The sequence below is a fragment of the Culex quinquefasciatus genome, chromosome 3 (assembly GCF_015732765.1).
Source record: "Culex quinquefasciatus strain JHB chromosome 3, VPISU_Cqui_1.0_pri_paternal, whole genome shotgun sequence".
In the NCBI taxonomy this organism is placed as follows: Eukaryota; Metazoa; Arthropoda; class Insecta; order Diptera; family Culicidae; genus Culex; species Culex quinquefasciatus.
The window spans coordinates 20,534,463-20,556,509 of NC_051863.1; the positions used below are offsets into that span (position 1 = coordinate 20,534,463).

General features: G+C 37.8%; 2 protein-coding genes across 2 annotated transcripts; one reads left to right on the forward strand and one right to left on the reverse strand.

Moving 5' to 3' along the window:
• Positions 1 to 118: 118 nt before the first annotated feature.
• On the reverse strand, positions 119 to 17,458 carry LOC6033065 (vitellogenin-4). The gene is made up of 9 exons (XM_038261561.1): positions 17,220 to 17,458; positions 16,556 to 16,734; positions 10,949 to 12,131; positions 10,491 to 10,884; positions 10,209 to 10,428; positions 9,906 to 10,134; positions 3,465 to 4,441; positions 781 to 1,333; positions 119 to 722 (listed from the first exon to the last, which is right to left on the reverse strand). The coding sequence occupies exons 1-9, from the start codon at positions 17,251 to 17,253 to the stop codon at positions 253 to 255; spliced, it is 4,239 nt and encodes a 1,412-aa protein (XP_038117489.1). The 5' UTR covers positions 17,254 to 17,458; the 3' UTR covers positions 119 to 252.
• Positions 1,562 to 3,431, forward strand: LOC6033066 (arginine kinase Lit v 2). Its single transcript, XM_038261562.1, has 3 exons — positions 1,562 to 1,714; positions 1,775 to 2,747; positions 2,804 to 3,431. The coding sequence occupies exons 1-3, from the start codon at positions 1,706 to 1,708 to the stop codon at positions 3,232 to 3,234; spliced, it is 1,413 nt and encodes a 470-aa protein (XP_038117490.1). The 5' UTR covers positions 1,562 to 1,705; the 3' UTR covers positions 3,235 to 3,431.
• Positions 17,459 to 22,047: the final 4,589 nt, after the last annotated feature.

Here is a 22,047-nt window from a genome sequence, read left to right on the forward strand (position 1 = left end):
TCAAACTTTTAATCCGATTAGCAATGACGTAAACTATAGTTTGACTTTCAGATATTTATGAATACCTACTCAAGAAACGCATTGCAAAATCATAAGAAGGTAATAAAAACAAGTACCGTTTTGGTTGAAGAATACATTATCTTGATATATTCACGTGCTTTGCTACAATAAAAAATAACTCTATTCACTATATATCAGAAAGCTATATCAAAATGGTCATGAACCACGTTTCGCAATACACAAACATCTACTCTAATGAATCCGGGTGCTGCACAGTCCGCACATCCGCCCCTTGTGCACCGTCGGCAGCAGGATGCTCGCGATGGACTTCCGGTCGTACTGCACCACCGCTCCGTTCAGTTGATTCTCCAGAATGAGCACGTCCTCGTCGTCCAGGTACACCCGGAAGTCGTAGATCTCCTCGTCCGGCGGGTACTGGTACACCACGTTGCGCAGGTTGATCAGTTGCTCGTCGTTGATGTTCAGGATCGGGTCCGTTTCCTGCTGGTTGGCAATTTCGTACACGACGTAGTTACCACCGGTGTAGATCTGGATGCCCTTGGCGTTGTCCAGCATGAAGACGGCCAGCTTGGGCGAGTCGGAACAGTCCGCCGCCAGGAGGAAGGTATCGTTGGCGCGGAAGTCCTGCCGGAGTTCCGGCGTCAGCTGGATGATTCGGTCGTGGAACGTGGTGAGCTTGTTGTTGACCAGACTGCACATACCTTGAGGGGAGATGAGTTTTGTATTGGGGTGAGAAGTGGTTCATTTGTGGTAACTTACTCGTGAATCCGTAGTCGATACTGTTCTTCTTGGGATGGTGCAGCTTTTCGTTGTAGTTGTACCGGGTCGGGATCCAGATCGTTCCCCCGTTGATGGTGATGTCCGTGTCGCTGTTCCAGCGCGTCGTCTTGATGTGCACGTCCAGGTGGTCGGTGATGTTTAGGGTTTGCACACGTCGTGGCACGACCGCCGACACCAGGTGGTCTAGCCGGTGCAGCAGGTTCACGCTCCAGGAGGGCAGTTTCTCAAACTTGAAGCTCGCGTCCAGCCCGGACACGGTGGTCAGCGGGGCGAACGTTTCCGCGCTGCAATTCCCGGAGAACGGCGGCGGCGTCAACCGGAGAATCTCCTTGGGACAGTTTGCGTCGCCGGTGTCGAGGATGTTGTAGAAGTCGTGCACGTACTTGGGCAGATGGTAGGACACGTTGAACGTGATGCGGGGTGAGTCGGGACAGCGCTTCGGAACGCGCGTCTCGTTGAAGGCCAGGTGGCCCGTGAGGCTGAAGGGACGCTTCAGGAACACCAGCGGCTCGTAGTCGGCAAACAGGCATAGCTGCGGGAAAAGGGGGAAGAGCGTTAACATTGCTATTGATTATCGTTTTCTCCCCCCGAAAAAATCAACAATTTTCCTCTCCTTGACCTAATTCGGTCGAAAAACGAATAGTGAACACGTGCCATCAATTGACGCACCTCCACGTGGTGGCTGCGTGTTTGCGCGCGCGACCTCGTCGTTACTATGGCGATGCAAAGACAACAAGGACCTTTGGAATTTCATCGCAGTAGGCACTGGAGTTGTTAGGAACGTTCGGAGGGCAGAGTGAAAATTTTCGTTCAGCACTTTGGCAGCAGGTGAAAAATTTCGTGTGGATCGGAATTTTGCGGTTAAAATTTGTTGAAAATTGGAACCTATTTCAGCTAAATTAGCATGGCTTCGGTAAGTTTAGAAAATTTTGATTTTATTTCGCTTGAAATGATGGTATCGATTTTTTGCAAGTTGGAACAAAAGCGGGAGGCGTTCCGGAAGTACCTGGAAGGGGCCGGGGCCATCGACTGTCTCTCGAAGGCCCTGATCAAGCTGTACCAGCAGGAACAGAAACCGGAGGATGCGTGCAAGTTCCTCCGGCAGATCATGTGCGAGACGTGTCCCACGGACGAGCAGGTCACCGAGATGACCAAGGACCTGGCGGATTCGAAGAAGGAAATCTGCTGCCTGAAGAAGGAGATCATGTCCATGAAGGGCGAAGTCCGACGGAGTTCGAGCGAAGTTGCGCTCGCGTTGACCGCCGGATTCGACAAGCTCAAGGAGGATGAGGCCTGCACGTCGCTGCTCAAGAAGCACCTCACGGAAGAGGTCTTCAACGAGTTGAAGGAGAAGAAGACGGCCCTCAAATCGACCCTGCTGGATTGCGTTCAGTCCGGGCTGGAGCACCACGACTCGGGCGTTGGACTGTACGCGGCGGACGCCGAATGTTACGAGCTGTTTGGAGCGCTCTTCAAGAAGGTCATCAACGAGTACCACGTTGACTTTGGCGATGACAAAACGCACCCGGCCAGCGACTGGGGAGACGCAACCACGTTCGAGAATCTGGACCCGGAGGGCGAGTTTATCGTTTCGACGAGGGTTCGCTGCGGAAGGTCGATCGAAGGTTTCCCGTTCAACCCGCGCATGACGATGGACCACTACGAGCAGATTATGGAGCGCGTGAAGACCGTCCTGGAAGGGCTGCAGGACGATCTGAAGGGCGTGTTCCACCCGTTGGAGGGGATGACCAAGGAACTGCAGACACAGCTCATCGACGATCACTACCTGTTCAAGGAAGGCGACAAGTTTCTGCAGACGGCGAATGCCTGCCGGTTCTGGCCCATTGGACGAGCCATCTTTTTGAACGAGCCGAAAACCTTTGTGGTTTGGGTCAACGAAGAAGACCACCTGCGTATCATCTCGATGGACAAGGGCGGAGATTTGGGTAAGCTTTACTCAACATTAATCTCGTACCCTCACAATTAACTGCCCCTTTTTTAGGTGCCATCTACCAACGTCTCAAAACCGCCGTGGAGACCATCGGCAAAGACATGGCCTTCGTGCGGAATGAACGCCTGGGCTACCTAACCTTCTGTCCGTCCAACCTCGGTACGACGATCCGCGCCTCTGTGCACATCAAGCTGCCCAAGCTGGGCAAGGTGCGCGAAAAGCTGGACGAGGCGGCCGCCAAGTACAAGCTGCAGGTTCGGGGCACCCGCGGCGAGCACACCGAGTCCGAGAAGGGCGTCTTTGACATCTCGAACAAGCGACGGCTCGGCCTCACCGAGTACGAAGCGGTCAAGGAGATGTACGACGGCATCAAGGAGCTGATCGAGCTGGAGAAGAACACTGAGGATGTGAAGGAAGAGGAGAAACCAGCGGAAGCATCTCCGTCGGAGACGAAGCCGTCCGAGTCGGCACCAAAGGTGTAGAGATTGACAAATCAGCTTGCTTTAAGATTTACGGAGACAATCGACGTAACAAGACCTGCTTAGAACAATTTGTATTAAATCGTTAGTTTGCTTGCAAGAGTCTGCAAAATTGATTTTATTCGCGCCATCACGCGATAATTTGCCGCCGATGTAGAAAGCGCAATCGCGCACCAAATAAAAAGACAAACGCTGAAAATTGATTATAATTGAATTTAATTGAGCGCGCTCACCTTCCAGCTTGAACTGTTCCACTCCTGGCGGGTGACGGAGAAGAAGAACTTGGCCGCGTTGTTGCTCTTGTAGTCGGTGAACTGTGACGTCAGTTCCCACTTGTGCAGCACTTTGACCTCGTCGCGGCTTCCTTCCGGCTTGGGGATCGTATGCGCCAGAATCAAATTCACCCGGAACACTTCGTTTTCGGACACGTTCGTCTGGCGGGAGTAGTTTTCGACGTCCCACTTGAGCGTTCCCTGGAGGCGGGTCTTCTGCCGGTTCGACACCAGCAGCGTCAAGTGTTTGTCCCGCCCGATGTGGATCGTGTTGAGCTGAATCAGGTTAATCAGTCGGAGCACATGGTTGACCAGCGAGAACGGCGCCCCCGAAAGAACCTTGGCATTGTCCAGCACGTCAGTCTCGAGCATAAACATCACGTTGTCTTTAGTGTAGTCCTCGTGCGCCCTTGCCATAAACTGAATCCCCAAATCATCAAACGTATACCCAAACCCAGCAATCTCTTCCTCTTTAGGTTCCAACCGATCGCGCATAATCAACGCCGAATCCGACGGCGTATTCCTCGTACGACTCTTCAGCGACACCCCGCTGGTCAACCCGTCCGGCCGATAAAAAGCGTAGCTGATCGACTTGCTCGCAATATCCCACACGATCTCGTTGTTGATCGGAATGTACACCAGGAAGCCCTGCTCGCGGATCGTCGAGTACTCAATGTCCTCGATCGGGTTGTAGCTGCGGATTTTGATCACCGCGTACGACGAGTACCGCAGGTCGACCTGGTTGCTGCGCGCCACCCGGTCCATCATCATCTGCTGCGTCGTGTTGCCCCGGATCGTCGCCAGCACCGTGTTCTCGATCAGGATGTCCGCCGGCGTGCCGATCAGCGTCGGCAGCGCGTACTTGATCATGAACGGGCGCCGCACGATCTGCATGTTGATGTGGCTGTCCCGCAGCAGGAAGTTGATCCGGTTGATTACTTTTGGAGGGGAAAAGTTATTAACAAAGTTGGTTACAATAACCTTTATCGTTCTCGAATTAAGATAATTTTATCGGAGATAACTAATTTAAATTGAAAAAAAAATTCAACCATATTTTTAAAATGTTTGGGGTTTTTATAATTTGAAATGGATTTTCGCAAAAAAAAATCTCTGTAATTTATTTTTTTAAATTGCAAATACAGTGGAAATTTATAGAAAATTTAACGTCGTTTGCAATCGTTTTGCCAGGCTATGTTACAAATTGTAAAAAATTGTACACTTAACATGAAAATTCCTTGAAAATTTATACAAAACTTTGCATCTTGTGATATATCTCTCTCTAACTATAAATATTTAAGTATATATGAAAAACTAAAATAAATTGAATAATTTGGAAGTTGAATTTCCTAAATTTGAATGCGACTGAAAATTGCTAACGTTCAAATAATTATGTATTCAATGTTATTGTGAATTGATAATCCAAAGCTGCTCCATAAGGCCGAATCTCAAAATGCTGAATTTTGAAGGAGAGAATATCAATAGTGTGAATTTTGTTTTTTTTTGTTAACAATTAGTTAAATCAAAAAGAAAAATCATATTTTTTTGCAAAAAAAAAAACAGATCAAAATTCTAAAAACTCATAAAATTAAAAAATTCTAAATTTAAGTTAAAAGATTTTAAAGATTTCTTAAATCTTAAATTAAAACAAAAAATCTATCATTCTAAAACTTTAGAATTATAATTCAAAAAAAAATTGGATTTTCAAAAATTCTAAACTACATTTTTCTATAAATGATCAACAAAAATTCACATTGTAAAATTTTAACACTTTAAGATTCCAAAATATTTAAACTATCACATTCTAAAATGTTTTTTATTTAAAAAAAATTAACAATCATGAAATTCTAAAATTAGTAAACTTTTAAAATTAAAATTTAAAATTTTGAAATCATCAAAAATTTCAGAATTTTGGAATTAATGAACTTAACAATTCCAAAATTTAATGATTTAAAACTTTCAATTTTTAAAATAGTTAAATTCTTCTTCAAAAACTAAAATAATATAATTCAAAGATTAAAAATTTATAACTTTTAAAATGCTAAAATTTAAAAACTTAAAAATTTTGATTTGATCTTTTTAATTATCAAATTTTGAAATTCTAAACTTAAAAAATTGAAAAAAAAACCTTTGAATTCAAGGAATTAAAAATTCCAAAGTAAAAAAGAAATAAATAAAATCCAACAAATAATTTTAAAAATCAAAAACTAAAAAAAAAAATATTTAATTTTGAACTACCAAAATTTTTAAACACTAAAATTCTAAAAGGGAAAAAATTGAAAAAAACGTTAGTTTTAAAATTCTAACATTTTAAAATTCGAAAAACAATAATTCTAGTTTTCAAGAACTTTAAAATACGGAAAAAAAACAGATCAAAATTCTAAAAAGTCATAAAATCCAAAAAAATCTAAATTTAAATTAAAAGATTTTAAAGATTTCTTAAATCTTAAATTAAAACAAAAAATCTATCATTCTAAAACTTTAGATTTATAATTCAAAAAAAAATAATTTGGATTTTCAAAAATTCTAAACTATATTTTTCTGTAAATGATCTACAAAAATTCACATTGTAAAATTTTAACACTTTAAGATTCCAAAATATTTAAACTATCACATTCTAAAATGTTTTTTTATTTTAAAAAAATTAACGATCGTGAAATTCTAAAATTAGTAAACTTTTAAAATTTTAAAATTAAAATTTAAAATTTTGAAATCATCAAAAATTTTAGAATTTTGGAATTAATGAACTCAACAATTCCAAAATTTAATGATTTAAAATTTTCAATTTTTAAAATAGTTAAATTCTTATTCAAAAACTAAAACAATATAATTCAAAGATTAAAAATTTATAACTTTTAAAATACTAAAATTTAAAAACTTAAAAATTTTGTTTTGATCTTTAATTATCAAATTTTTAAATTCTAAACTTTAAAAATTGAAAAAAACCTTTGAATTCAAGAAATTAAAAATTCCAAAGTAAAAATAAATATATATAAAAAAAAACAAATAATTTTAAAATGCAAAAACTAAATAAAATTAAATAATTTTGAACTTCCAAAATTCTAAAACACTTAAATTCTAAAAGGGAAAAAATCGAAAAATTCGAAAAAAATATGCAATGATCAAATCTTGAAAAATAAAAATCTTAAACTTAAAAAAACATTAATTTTAAAATTCTAACATTTTAAAATTCGAAAAACAATAATTCTAATTTTGAAGAACTTTAAAGTTCGGAATTGAACAATGTTTTACAGAACATTTCTAAATATTTTATTTATTTTTTTTTTATTTTTTTTTATTTTGACAGAAAAAGCCAGCAAAGTGCTGACTGAAAAAACTGTTTCTTTTCAATGTGCATACAATACAAAATTTTGGGTATCCAAGAACTAAAAAATTCTAAAGTTAAAAGATTTAAAAGTTTTGAAAATTTTAAAACATTGAAATTCTCAGTCAAAACCCACAAAACATAATTAAAACGATTAAAATTTTTGATTTGATTTGATTTGATTTGATGGGATAACCAACAGGGCCACAAGGATGACCTATGTAGCGGTTGCCTAGAATTACAGTGGCTCAGACTTAAAGGGAGCATCTTCAAATTACTGCCGTATGAAGGGCCAAAAGGGGATGGTTGGATGCGAACAAGCAAAATCACTCACGGTGTCCTCAGGGGAAGAGAATCTCCTTCCGACAGTAACCTCCAATAACTCCGAAATAATTAAAACGATTAAAATTAATAACTTTTAAAGTTGGAAATGATAATAGAAGTAAAATAATAAGCAAATAATCAAAAAAATCTTAACTTCTAAAAATCAAGACTGAAACAAAATAAAACAATAAATTCTTCTAAAATTTTAAAAGAGCAACATTTAAAATAATGTTTTCTAATCTAATCTAATCTAATCGAACACAAGCGCAGCCAGTCCGAAGAAAGCATCCTGGAAGAACTTGTGGTAAGATTACGCCTCAAGTCCTTTCTTGTCAATATTAATGATTACAGTACATCCGAGTTACCCCGAAAATGTATAGCAAAAATTAAAGCGGCCAGGCCTACTGTGTTGCATTAACCGCAGAGACAGATTCTGTGAACGGATCACATTTCACAGAATCATCAGGGGAGGAAGGATGCGTGGACATACCGTACCAAACGCTCCGAATCAGTTGTGGTGTGGTGTGTTAGTGTAAATTTGGCAGATAATAATATTTAAAGGGGGAAGGAGGAAATGAGGATAGGAGAAAGGGAAGGTGGGAAAGGGATAATATGGATATATCATTTGATCAATAGAATATTATATAAAATAAGAGAAAAAAAAAATCTTCTATCAAATAATGGTAGATAAAATGGATAGATCTCACCAAATCAAGATTCAGATTCAACGATCCATAATAAATCTCCTTCACAAGCAAAATTCCGATCCATCGGCTTGGTAGATTTCGTAGGGATCGGAACCCAACATTCCAATTTCCTTGGAACAGCTTCCCGACGTCTTCAACGATATCCATACGAAAAGAAAGTAGAAATCCCTTCTGGACCAACACTCGGAAGACTTCACACTTTCTGCAGAAATGTCCAGTTCTTCGCTTTGGCAGCTTACACCTTACAAAGTTTTCCGCGAATGATGACATTACAACCAACTGTCAGAAAAGGCAAAATACGGATCTAATATCTGGTTTAGACACTTTAATTTTCTAAAATTTTCCTAGAAGGTTAATTTTAAATTCGAAAAAAAAAACATGACGCAGTAAAAAAAATTCACGCCCGCACGCACCGATTACTACGATCAACATCAACATTTAAAATAATGTTTTATACATAAATCAAAAACCTTGAAAAATAAAATTCTAAAACTTAAAAAAAAAACTTTGATTTGAAAATTCTAGCATTTTTATTTTTTTTTAAATTACTAAAATTTGTAAATAAAAATAATTTTAGATTTCTAGAACTAAATCAAAAAATCAAATTATTCGCTCTACAGCATTGCCTTGGCGTTCTCGATTGCGAGATTCCTACTCGAAACTAGGTGTCCGAAGGCTTGATTGTTGAGGCAATTGCAAAGCTCTTTTTACACCTTAGCTTCCATCCTCCCCGGGATTCGAACTGACGACCTTTGGATTGTGAGTCCAACTGCCTACCAGCGACTCCACCGAGACAGGACCCAGAGAGACGACTCCTGCACCTGGACTGAGCTAACGACCTAACCTTTTTAGGTTAGTCCGGGGCCAACATTTACTTCCCCGTCCGACGGAAGGCGTGATCAGACAAATCTCGTCTCGAAACCGGGACCGTGTGGGAAGATTTCTAAAACTCTTAAGTTGTAAAATTTTTATTTATTTTTTTTTAGAATTTGGGAACATAAAAAAACAATTCCAAACTTAATAAAAATTCTAAGGCAGTTGAAATCTTATTTTTCTTGGAAAAAAAATTAAACGTAGAAAATTTGGAACTTTTTTTTAAATTCAAAAATACATAAATTCAGAAATTTAAAAACTAAATAGTTTAAAAATTTTAAAAGTTTAATAAAATCTTAAAATTTTGGGACGGGAATTTAGAAACTTTTAAGTAACTTTTAAATTTGAAAACTATAAAATTCTAAAAAATATTCTAAAATTCTAGGACTCCTAGAATTTTAGAATATTTTTTAATAATTGTAAATTTTCAGGATTTTCGAATTTTAAAATTAAAGAGCTTTAGAGTCCTAGAATTTAAGAATATTTTTTAGAATTTTATAATTTTCAAATTTAAAAGTTAAGTTAAAGGTCCAATAAACCAAATTTCCAGTTTTTGCTTTATGGGTGTTTTTGAAACCGCCTTGAGTCAGGGGTATTGAAAACACCCAAATGCAAAAACTGAAATTTTGGTTTATTGGACCTTTTTTTTTTAAAAAAACTCCAGAATTTAGGAAATCTCAGAAGCAATCTGGGCTTGACAATCATCACATTAACAAGACGAAAATTTCCAATCTGCAACCCGCTAAGATCACATCCTCCATGATGCGAATGCGAAAGAATCTCAGGCGCTTGTACGGCCCAAAGCGCTCAAACACCGAACTGTCAACATTTCTTAGGAGAGTCACCGAGGTCACGCAATAAATCCGCAACTTTTCTTGACCGTGTTCCTTTCCGAGGTTCGCACTTTGCCTAATATTTTAATACGTTTTTGAAAAAGAAAAAAAAAACGTATTGAGCTGTCAGAAAGTGTTTCGCGTTTCATTTGTGATAATTTTAATAGCTCATCTTAGTTGGCGTTGAAAGTGTTGCTGGAACCTTGATTTCCGTTTACAACTCAAAAAATCGTTTGACACTTCGAAGGAATTGCTGTCCCTATTCCAGACTGTTGTCCCGATTCGCCCCAGTTGACGGTTTTATAAGATCAGATCACGACAAAATCCCCTGTAGAATACTCACAATCCCCGTCGGTCAAGTTGTGAAAGGTCGTCTGGTTCAGGTGGTACGAAAGAACCGCTTTTCCCTCAAACTGAACGATAAACTCAAAGTGCAGCGGTGTCGGGTTGGACGCGGGCATCTTCATCGACTTCAGGATACTGGTAAGCCGATCCATCTTCAGATAGCTAGAGTTCAGGTTGGTCAACCGGTGAATGACGGCGTCCGTTAGGCCACGTGCCTTGATGTAGAACTAAACCGGTGGAGACGCAGGGTGGTTCAGCAGTGTTCAATGGAGACGGTGGCAGTTTTGTGAGACACACTTACCCCAAGCTGACCGGTGAACCGCCCGAGGGCTTCGGTGTCGAACTTGACGTACGCCATCATGGGCAGGTCGGTCCGGTGGCTGCCGATCAGCAGCGCCTGCAGCATCGATCCGATGTGGAACTTGCGGTCGCGGTAGTCGAACAGGTAGTTGCCGGTGACCCAGTACTTGGACGGTGGAGCCTTGGGCAGCTGGCGGGTCATGTAGGCTAGCAGTTGCTTCCTTTTTTTGTAGGAGGGAAGAAAAAAGATAATTGGAACTCTTTTAAAAGATGGTAATCTTACATATGCTGATAGCAGGGATAGGTCGTCGACGAGATGCTCAGCACGGTCGTGCGGTAAAAGTTGATCATGTGCGGGTCGTTCTCCGTCTTGATGACACTGTACAGACCCAGCAGCCGGCCCGGCGTGGGGTTCGAAACCAGCAGCATGGTGAAGGCGGCCACGCGCAGCTGCAGCGGGCTGCTCTTGGAGTGAAAGATGGGCCAGTACGTCTCGTAGACCTGGTTCGGACGCAGGTGGGCCGTCGGCATCGTGGCCCACATCGCCAGGAACCGGATGTCGGTGTTTTGGGCGTAATCGGCCTTGATGATCGGATCCAGATACTCGGCCACGTTCTCCAGCTGCAGATTTCCGAGTGCCTGCAGGTACAGCATCTGCTGCTCGTACTCGAAGCTGTCTGAAAGGGGGAAGATTGCTAGAGCTCGTGAACCCTCCTCCTTCAACACACTGCTAAAACTCACTCAAAAACATGTCAAAGTAGATCTTGACGTACTTCTCAACCACGTCTTTGGTCACTTTGCCCGCGACGAATGTGTTGTAGATCATGGTCGCGTAACTCAGGACGGCGGCGTGCTTGATGTCGGGCCGGTCCGCGCCGAAGCTCAGGAACACTTCGCACTCCTTCAGCAGATCGTACGACGGTTCGGACATGTAGAACGGCAACGAGATCAGCAGTTGGACCGCCGTAGTCGGGTTGACCTGCTGGTTGATGATCAGCTCACGAGTCAGCAGGATCGTTGCGGCCGTTCCCGTTCGAGGGATGATTTCCAGCAGGATGTTCCGGGCAGTTTCCTGTCGGTACGACGTACCCAAGTCGATCTCTTCAAACAGTAGCTTCAGCGTGTCCAAATCCATGGTCCCCATCAAACGGATGATCTCACTCACCGTTTCGTCGTACGGTTCTTTCAACTTCGAGTCTACCGACTCGAGATTGTCAGCCAGCGTGCTCAACAGGTCGGCCGTACGTTTGACGAGCTTCTCCTTGGACTTGGGACTGCGGCCACCGGTCGCTTCGGCCTCGGGACTTATAAACAGCATCGGACTATAAAGCAGAGCCATCCCCTGGACAACGTCCAGCGCTTGAGCAATCGCACCATGGCTAACGTATTTCAGCTGAACTTTCGTGTACAAAAACTGCGGATGATACGACTCGAACGTCCTCACATTCGTCCGCATGGTCCCGTCCACCTCAAGCAGCATGTACCGGTACGGTTCAACCTTCCGCAGCTTATAGTTCGCAATCCGCGACGTTATCGCCTGCTCCTGCTTGTGGGCCGTGCAAAAGTTCAACGGAATGTTACTCCGCGTCAAATAAATCCCACCCGGATAGATGTTACACCGGTCCATGTCGTACGTTTTGGAAATTTCAAACACATTCGACTTGTTCACCACAAAGTACTCCGTGGGACAGCTGCCGAAAATGGTCTGCTCTTCGACGACGAACGCCCCCGGGCCATCGCCGTGGGCCTGCAGTAACGAGGCCAACGCGCGCTTGATATTGCTGGACCAGATGGTTTCATGCTCCTTGAACAGGATACTCAGCACCGTACTGTCGTTGGCAATCACGACCCGGAACGGTTCCATCAGGATGTCGGTGGCCACGTTGTTCTCCGGGGGATGGGCCGAATCGACGTCCAGCGTGATCTGCGATTGTTTGTGACGAGGGCGAAATGTATGTAGGCAAATGATTTAAAATGACTTTTTCAATTCAATTCAATTTGTGTTTTTATTAGAATTTAGCTCATTTGCTATTCAGCAATTTCGAAAAGCTTCAATATCGATCAATTCATGAGCATTTTTCTACGTTTAGAATTTGCTAGCTGAGTGCTCTTTTAGGGAAACTAAATTTTGAGAAAAAAAACCCTAGATCTATGAAATAGTAGTTCCATACAACTTTTTTTTTGCAATTCCGTCGTGAAACTACTTACTTTTCCTGTCATTTTCGACTGACGGAAAGGCTTATTTTTCTCTACCAAAAATAACAGAATGGAAAATTAATACCTTTCAAAAAAGTACTACTTTTAAGCACTGAAATGAGTGCTGAAAAGAAGTAGTATCGAAAAGTAACATTTTTCAATTCTTTTTTGTTTTGAACGGCGTTTTAAGGAATTGCAAAAAAATGTTGTAAGCAACTCAAAACCATTATTTTGCAATCCGTAAAAACACCCTTTGAGTGAAAATAAAACGTCAAATGTTCATGTATTTTGTCAATAAATCATTCAAATAAATAAAAATGTTGGAAAGTATCACTTTTCGAAACAATTTCAATGCTGAAAAGTAGAGCTTTTCAGCATTTATTTTGAAAAGTGTTGCTATTCGATTCTGTTTTTTTTTTTTGGTACAGAAAAACAGTTTTAAAAAATAAATTGTTTAACCCTCTACTGCCCAAATTTTTTTTTTCGAAAATATTTATTTTTCACGTGTTCAAGAGGGCATTTTGAGCAACTTTTTTTTCTACAAAAAATTTTAGTTCTCTTGTTTTATGTTTTTCTTGTTTTATTTTTAGTATTTTAATTTGCATCTATCTTGTTTAGTTTATGTTTGTTTTTGGTAGTATTTGGCTTGGTATTTGGCCTATTCTACCACCTAATATAATTACATTTTGCCTATTTAATTTTTCACGTTTTTACAGTCACTTTTTCAATTATTTGCATGTTTTTCACATTTTCTGCTATCGAATGGCACAATCATCATTTAAATTGCAAAAAAATGCGTAGAGGCATAGTCTGGGACACTACAAAAATTACTGCATACTTCATTTCACATAATATGGCAGAAATGTTAGTAAAAAACACAGCCAAAGTTAACCCTTAAAAAATGATATTTTTGAAAACATTGGCAAAGTCACATAAAACAAGTTAAACTTCCAACCCTGAAATTTTCTAAAATTTTAAGAGTTCTTCTTTCCAATGCTTTTTAAAGATCAAAAATCGGTTGGAAAATTGATTTTTGGCGATTTTTTATATCGAAGCCCGTCTAAAGGCGGGGTTAGGTTGTAGAGGGTTAAATAGTGAAAATGAGCAAATTGGATGGAGTTCGAAGTTCCTTAGAAACCTTCGGATAATCGATTTTGGGCTATATTCACTAGCGTGCACAGGGTGGGGCAACATGGGGCAACTGCCCCACCATCCTCAGAAATTTGTTCTAAATTTGGTCAGGGGGTGTCCACAAATGACGTATTTTTCAAAACGTCCTTATTATTGCCCCACCTTCCTCAATGAGCTGGGCACGCTAGTGGCTGTATTCAAATATCTCCCAGTTAGAAATCCAATTTGGTAAGATCGAGCGAAACTCGGGCCAATATCTCACTGGGTTGTAATTTTTTCACAAGAAATGGATTTCCAAAAAACCTTATTTTTGTGTTTTGACAATATTTTAGGGACCCAAAAAAGAGCTTTCATTTTTAATGCTAAAAGTAAATTTGTAATCAAAAAGCACGTTGCATCTTTTTAAAGATAAATTCACAGAACTTTTGTCGGGACTTTTAACTTTTATTTATTTATTTTGTTTTGATGAATCTTTGCCCATGCTTCCCTATGTCGAAAAACGCTCTTTTGCATCATTAGTTTTTAGGTACAAAAAATGGACATGTGAATATTAGAAAATCTGTGTCATGGTAATTTCGTGATTGATTTAGCGTCTTCGGCAATGTTGTAGAATATGATTCTTTTCAGAAAAAAAAAGTTACGCGAAAAAAACGATTTTTATTCGATTTTTCATCATTAAAAGTTGCATTCTCAAAATACATATTTATCAAATTTCGATTTTTTTTAATGTTCTAGGGAACCAAAAAAGTATATTTTACGAATGATAAGTGATACTGAAGTATTTTTTTTAGAAAAACATTAAAGTCAAATATTTGTTTTAAATATCATTTCAAGAGGCAAAACAAAATTTTAAATTGAAAAAAAACTTTACTCATTTTTTTGGCAAAGTGTAAAAAAAGAGCAGGAAATTTTAAATAAAAAAAAAGTTGAATGGCGAGGCCAATGTGGATTTGTAAACAAGCAGTCTGTCCTGCTCATGTCAGTGGTTGTTTACATTTGACATGAGCAGGACAACCTGCTTGTTTACAAATCAACATTGGCCCATTTACATTGTTTTGCTTGATTTGACAAAATTTAAATTATAAGTGTCTGTACCTCAGCAACCAGCAGTCCTACCAATAAACTTAAAATTGTAGGCATAAGCTTTTCGAACCTTTTTTGCAGGGGTGCTTTTCCTTCATGAAATATTTTTAAGATTTTTTTTAAATACAGCCATTTAAAAAAGTCGTATCTACGGAATCACATGTTACGCCATTCTAAACTTTACCGCAAACAAAAATGTTTCCTTGAGTTCCCTTAAAAAAAGAAATGAAAAAATGAGTTTTTTTGAATTCAACTTTTGACGTTATAAAATAAAATAAAAATATCGCACTAGCTCATTTTGCACGAAGATTCCGCCAAATGTTAGCCTTGTATGGAAAGACTAATTACATAAAAAATTCATGAACAAAGTTTTTTTTTTTAATCAAATAAGTTGTAACAAAAAAAAGTCGATTTGCGAAAACTTAGAGAATTATTCAGCTATAGGCACCTGAGGGCTTATTTGTGGCATGAAAGGCGTCTTTTTTATTTCTAAAGATGGTGCCTGTTAATTTAAAAAAAAAAATAGGTGGTTGTAAAAATCCTCTGCTAATGTGATTTTTTTAATGAAGTTTTGTAAAACTTTCTAATCTTTTGAAAATAGATATTCAGCAATTCCATTTGAAAAGAGCCTAAACCGAAAAAAAAGTTCTCTGATCGGGCTCAACATTTTTCTGGGGGTTCCTTGGCCAAAATAATGAAACCCGTATTTTTTTTGTTTCAGGGATGGCCTATACATGTTTGGGTACCAAAAGTTGCGACTTTCAATTACGAAAATTTTGATACCCAAATATGTATTATAATAGGTCATCGCTGATATTGTAAAGTTATCGCAGTTTTAGTGAAAAAAGATGTTTTTTTTTTCTTTTTTTTTTATCATTCTCCTGTTTCTGCGCGAGGCGCGTCGAAAAACTCAGTTTTTATTTTCAATAATCATATCTCGGAAACGTACGGTTCGACATCGCCATTTTTTTTTTTGTTATGGTGTGTGAAATTTTCCGAGGAATCCGATAAAAAAATTTTCAGACATAGGCTCTTTGGTTCGGTCACGATCAAAACGTCATTTTAAGTTTTCATACGATTTTTTCAAATGTTAAGCTAGATTTTTGAAACTTCAGGCTATTTTTCCCAAATAGCCAAACTCATTACCTTTCTTTTGCGTCTAAGACAGCTAAAATCGGAAGAAATAGCGCGGGGACATGATTTTTTGAAAAAAGTGGTTTTTGCGAAAAATAGCGAAAATTGCCATATTTTTAACCACCCTGGCACGATGTAGGTGGCCAAACAAAAAAAAAAATACGGGCCTAATTATTTTTGCCAAGGAACCCCAAGAAAAAATTTGAACCTGATCGGGGAAATTTTTTTCTGTTTAGGCTCTTTTTAAATGGAATTTCTGAATTTTGAAAATTTGAATCTGTAATGTTACGCTAGTTTTAAATTTAACTTTTGAAATTGACTAGAATAGATTTCCAATATTTTTGATTTTTTTTTTTTTCAAAAAATCGTATCTTTGTGTCCCAGATTTTGGAATTATAGTAACATTTTTGAATGAACTAAGATTGTATGAACGGACAAATGATGCAATATGCTATCCTATGGAATAGCGCCCCACAAAGTTTTATCTAAATCTAAATAAAAAAATAATTCTATTCTCGGATTTCGTTGAGAATTGCTATTTTGATCAATATTATTTCCAATTTTATAACAAAAATTATTGGTCAAAACCCGACTAACATATTTCTTACTAATTTCTAACTAGGTTGCCTAACCCGCCTGCTTGATCCCAATTGAATCAAATCATCAAAATCAATTCTTTAAATCTTACTTCCAAACCAGCAAACATCTGCAACCACTAATCATGCACAGTTCAAGTCTGAATTTCTCGGGAAACACTCCCTGAAACATATCAATTCAATCCTCATCTCTTCCTCGTCATCCTACCTTAACGGCCAGATTGCTGGCGTCGTACCGCTGGACGTGCAGCTGCCCAACCATCGTCCACACGTAGTTGGACTTGGCCGACAGATCCGGCACCAGCGTCACATCAGCCTCCAACCGGTACACGATCTCGCTGTTCGCGGGAAAAAGGTCAAACGCACCGACAGACCCCACGAGCAACACTGCAGTGAAATTGTGAGAAAAACATGTGACGTTCATTAACATTTTTTTTTTTAAACAATCTGATTAAATTTCACAAACAAGCGTCCCACTGTTCTGCCGTCGCCGGCAACCATAGTAGGCTTGGCGCCATGCTCTTGAATCATCGCTCCCCCCGGATTACACTGCGATAAGCTCCTGAAGAAGCGCGGCCTACTACGCGTACGCGCGTGGTTCTTAACAGTGACGCCACATGACTTCATCGAAATGCCAAACGACACATTCTTGCACTCTCTCTCTCTCTCTGTTGCTTCTGCCTTCTCTGCACTGATAGAGACACGATGATCGTCAGTTTACCAGTGAGAATGATGTAAACGGAAAAGAAAGTTCCGAAACTGATAAGAACCGAGTTTCGCTCCGCTCAGCTGGGGCAGCTTACTTCCTTTTGGGGTGTGGAATTTTTCAAATTCGCAACACGAAAATTGCACAAAAAGATAAAGATACTAACATGCCGTTGCCACTAGCCACGTTTTGAAACCCATGGTTTCCGAAAGGGGGGTTCTTCTTCACAGTTTCCCAACAATCACCTAGCCTGCTTCGATGTCCTTTTGAGTCACAGATTTGTTATCCCATCGAAGCAGAGCCTCCCACCACAAATATGCTTCCAGAACTTCACAAATCACACCCCAACTGATATCCGCGGGTCCGCTTTCGAACTGAACCGACCGATCGCGACGACTTTCACTAGAACACTGAGAGGATCGCAAGAAGATCGAGCTCTTTTTATTTGCCCACACAGTAGGCTGGCTTCCTAATACATATTTAAAAGAGAGACTCTACTCGCCGAGAGCACAGCATAGCAGGCTGCTGAGAGTGATTGGGGAAGAGGCAGGACAAATTTGAGATTCAATTCTGCCGGTCGGGCAGTTGCAGAATTTGCATCCTTTATGCTGTCGGTTGGGACGCACTCGGTTTGAAGTTTAAAAGAGGTTAACCCGTAAAGTCGATGCTTTTTGGTTTTTGCTATTTTTGAGTCTTTTTAACATTTTTTGCCGAAGAGTGGGAATTGATTCGTACACTCAGAAGAATTCCACTTTGATGCTTAATTTTTACCTTAAAAGCTAATAATTAGGAATTCGATTAGTTTTAGGGTTATTTTTTTTATGAATTTGTAAAAATAAAGGTAAAAAAATAGGTTTGACTTAGTTACGGACAGAAGTCACTTTTTGCCTTTTTAAACTTAAAAAAATCAAGTTTAGCAACAAGTCGCTTAGATTTTTTTTTGCAATTCCGAAAAACTCACATACAAGTGGCAAGTAAATTGATCGTTCAAATAAAAAAAAATGCAAAGAGTTACTTTTCGATACTAGTGCTGAAAAGTTCAACTTTTCAGCACTTGTATTGAAAGGTAATTTTGCATTTTGATATTTTTGGTAGCGAAAAGTAGACCGTTTTGTCGTTCAAGAATGACAGGAAAAGTATGGAGAGAGAGAGAGAGAGAGATTTGTTTACTTTTTGACTCTGAGTTGATTTTTTAGACTCTCTAAGTAAGGTGAGGAAGGCAAAAAAGGAACATTCCGGTTTTTTGTTTGTTTATTTTGCAATTTTAATATTTTAAAGCTTCACAACAACAACATTTTCAAATAGCAAATTTGAAATTTACGAAACTTTGAATTCACAAAATAGGGTATATGACCCTATTTTGGACCTAGTACCTATTTTGGACCTATTTTTATTAATCGAGGTAGTTCAGGCTTTTAAAGTACGAATTCACTGAATCCAACCAACAGAAAGTGTAGGCAGGAGCGTTTTGTATCTTACCTCTTCCAAAAATGTTAACATTTTTGATTATTTCCGCTTTTTCAGCCACTTTTTCCAACGCCATTAGAACTTGCTTTCATTTTCCTAGCACATCAATTAGGTCCAAAAAATCCGGCCTCGTTGCTTATCAGATTTGGCTCGCGACACCTTGATGATTTTTTCTGTTTTGCACTGACACCAAGCAATTTCGTCCGGTTTCCGAGCAATGTAACTGTTGTTTATTTAATTCTTTCTTGTTTTCCGTCACTAAACCATTGAAATAACTATTCTATTATCGAAAAAAACTCATTTCAAAATATTTTTTTCAAATCAGCCGCGTTGGATCAGTTTTTGGAGCTACTTTGCCGTCGGTTCAAGGCTATCACCAACACATGCATAACAAGGTGTTGCCAGTTTTGTTTATCAATTTATTTCGATATTTCATTGAAATTGATTGAAATTTTATAATTTAATATTTTGAATTGAATTTCTTTACTGTAATTATTTGAATGAAATCTAAGCTTTGAAAAGCAAATGATTAACAGAAACAATGAAAATATGTTTTTTAAACGATAAAAATGCAAATTGATGCTAGAGATTTAGATGATTGTTAGGACCGATTGCAAAGTATCCCAAAATTTAAACTGATGTTGATTTATTTTTGTCTTAACATCATTATCACCAATTTAGCCGCATATATTGTAAATTTTTGCAAACTGGCTACCCTGTTGGAATTGAAGAGGAAACGATTGAAAAACCTAAAGGGTCTAGTTCATTAATCGTCAGCTGTCACCGTGACAGGAGCTGTCAACATCGCTTACGAGTGGTTTTTGAAAAAGTCGAATGAATTAAATTCAAAAAATCTTGAGTTAGTTTTAAAAAGATCCTAAGCGCTAGTTGTAAACAAATCAATTTTTCGATTAGTTCTCGATCAATTTACGAATTATAAATAAAAAATGCTTTGAATTATCATCTGCACGTCTTTTAAATGCTCTTTACTGGAAAACAAACAAAATTTGGTTTGGTTCAGAAAAAAAATCAAAAATTTGTCGGAGATCGTGATGGCTTTTAAACGTATTGCAAACTAATCAGAGAAATATACATATGGAAAATATATTTTTTGTAAGTTTTATCTGATTTTTGCATATTTATCTATATATCAAGCAAAACAATGCCAAAGGTCCGTTGTGGGTTTGTAAACAAAGAGTGTGTCCTGCTCACGCTAGAGGGTGTTTACATCTGGCATGAAAGGGATACACTCTTTGTTTACAAACCCACAACGGCCCTTTGGCATTGTTTTGCTAGATATAATTTTTAAAAATACAGGTATAACGATTTTTTTCACAATTGGCAGCGTTGGTTTATAATAAATTACACTTTGAAATTTTACCGTGTCAATCATGTTAGAAACACAATTAAACCAGCTAGAAAAATAAAAATCTTCGAAAAAAAATAAGCATGAGAGGTAAATGCGATGTTAACATTATGAATTTTATGATTTGAGACATATAGCCCGCAAAATGAAGAGTAAAAATTGAATACGTTGGAATCATACTAACCATGGTAGAGAAGTGCTCAAAGTACCTCATGAAGAACTTTTCATGAAATTTTGAATAGTTTAAAAAGTTAGTTAACTATAACTAAGAAAATGTTGATAAATAGCATTATTTTCATCTTCTCAACGTGTCATGATTTTTTCAATGAACATGATTTTGAATCGTAAAACGGAATGCATTTTCGGATTCTTCGGACGATCTTTTACTAGGAAAAGGGTACTAGGAAAAGGTAAAATAAGTAATATCAATATTATTAAATATTATTTGTTTTTGAAACATAATTTAAATAAAATCTCATAATTTATAGGCATTTCCAGTAAAACAAATTTCATATAAAATGTGAAAACTTTTGATTCATTCTTTAAATTCAGTTATACATGTAATACAAATCCATAATTGAATAAACAAAACTAGTTTCAACGAATTTCAGGCAAAGTTCTGAATTTTTTACAATATTACCTAAAATTTATATGTATTATATTAAAAAACTTATAAACATAATTAACTAAGTATTGACATGAATGATTTTCTTAAAAAATATATCAGCAACCTAAGTGATGGTAAGTTCGAAGTAAAATAATGTATGAAAACCTCAAATCTGCTTTTAACAAGACAAACTATGACTATCAAAGGCACCCTGGTATTCAAACAAAGATTTTTTCAAATATTACATTGTTTTTAAAGTGCAACATGTAGTTAAACTTTTTGTCAAGCAACTGTAAAGTCTAACATGACAGATGAGAAAGTTTCACACCAAGTTACAAGCTATAATCTCCCTTTAAAATTTCTTGATTGTTTAATAATATTTGAACATAAGCTCTGCGTAAAATTTAGAACCTTTTTTCATTGTAACTTGTTATGTATCTGTGTCATTCATTTAATTTTAAGATAAGGTGTTTTTATTGCGAGTAATAACGGGTTGTCTTTTATGTTCTAATGCTTGAACAATTAGGTCGTAAGAATATGCAAATTGTAAATAGGACAGAGACCTGCTAAAGATGCGTGAGTTTCCATTCAATATGATTAAAACACGTTTTCAAATTCAAATCCATTGTTTCATCATAATTGTTTAATTTCTGAAATAAATATTTTCCAAATTATAATCGTGAATAGGCCCTTTGGTTTATCAAACCGAGTTTTTGTAAGTGAGCGTGTTGCCGTCGCACGCCGCAATTCGAGTTGTCCAAATTTCAACCAATCAGAGTGTGGGTCCAAAATAGGTTCAGCGATGTCTCCAAAATACATTCAATAAGTCCAAAAAGCATCCAAAAAAAGTTTTACTTGAAATGCTTATTACAATGGAATGGTTAAATTATTTTAAATTTTCAATAGTACACTTTGTAAAGCATAAATTAAGGCACAAAATAATCCTGAAACGGGCCAAATTAGTTAGACCGTTCCTGAGAACTAAGGGAAATATGTTGACACTTTGCATAGTAGGTCCAAAATAGGGCCATATACCCTATTAACCACCGAAAAAAAATCTCAATGAATTAAAAAAAATCCAAATATAGGCATTTTTTTAAAATACAGACACTAAACAACAAATAAAGAAAACTTCAAAAATGTAATTTCATTATTATGATTCAGAGTAGAAACACAAACAATTAGTCTTTGAAAAAAAATCGAAAGTTCAACAATACTTATAACTTCCATGGTATTTTTTAAATTGGCAAACGTATAGTTTTTGATATTTTTCTTAAGGCCCCCGTCTCGTGACTCGCGCGCGCGTGGTTTATCATTTTTCATATTTGTTATATTATCGTTTTTAAAAATCCAAACACATCACGATTTAGAGAATTTTCTCAGCTTTCTAACTACGGGTTCATTTTTCAAAAAAAGTGAGTTTTTCTTCTCCATCGGTGCTTTTTAGTAAAATAGTTTTTCAAAATTCTGGGGTATTTCAAAATTTATCGCGATGACCTATACTTTTTTATACACCAAAATGTTCGTTGGGATGTGGGCAACATATGTCTAGAA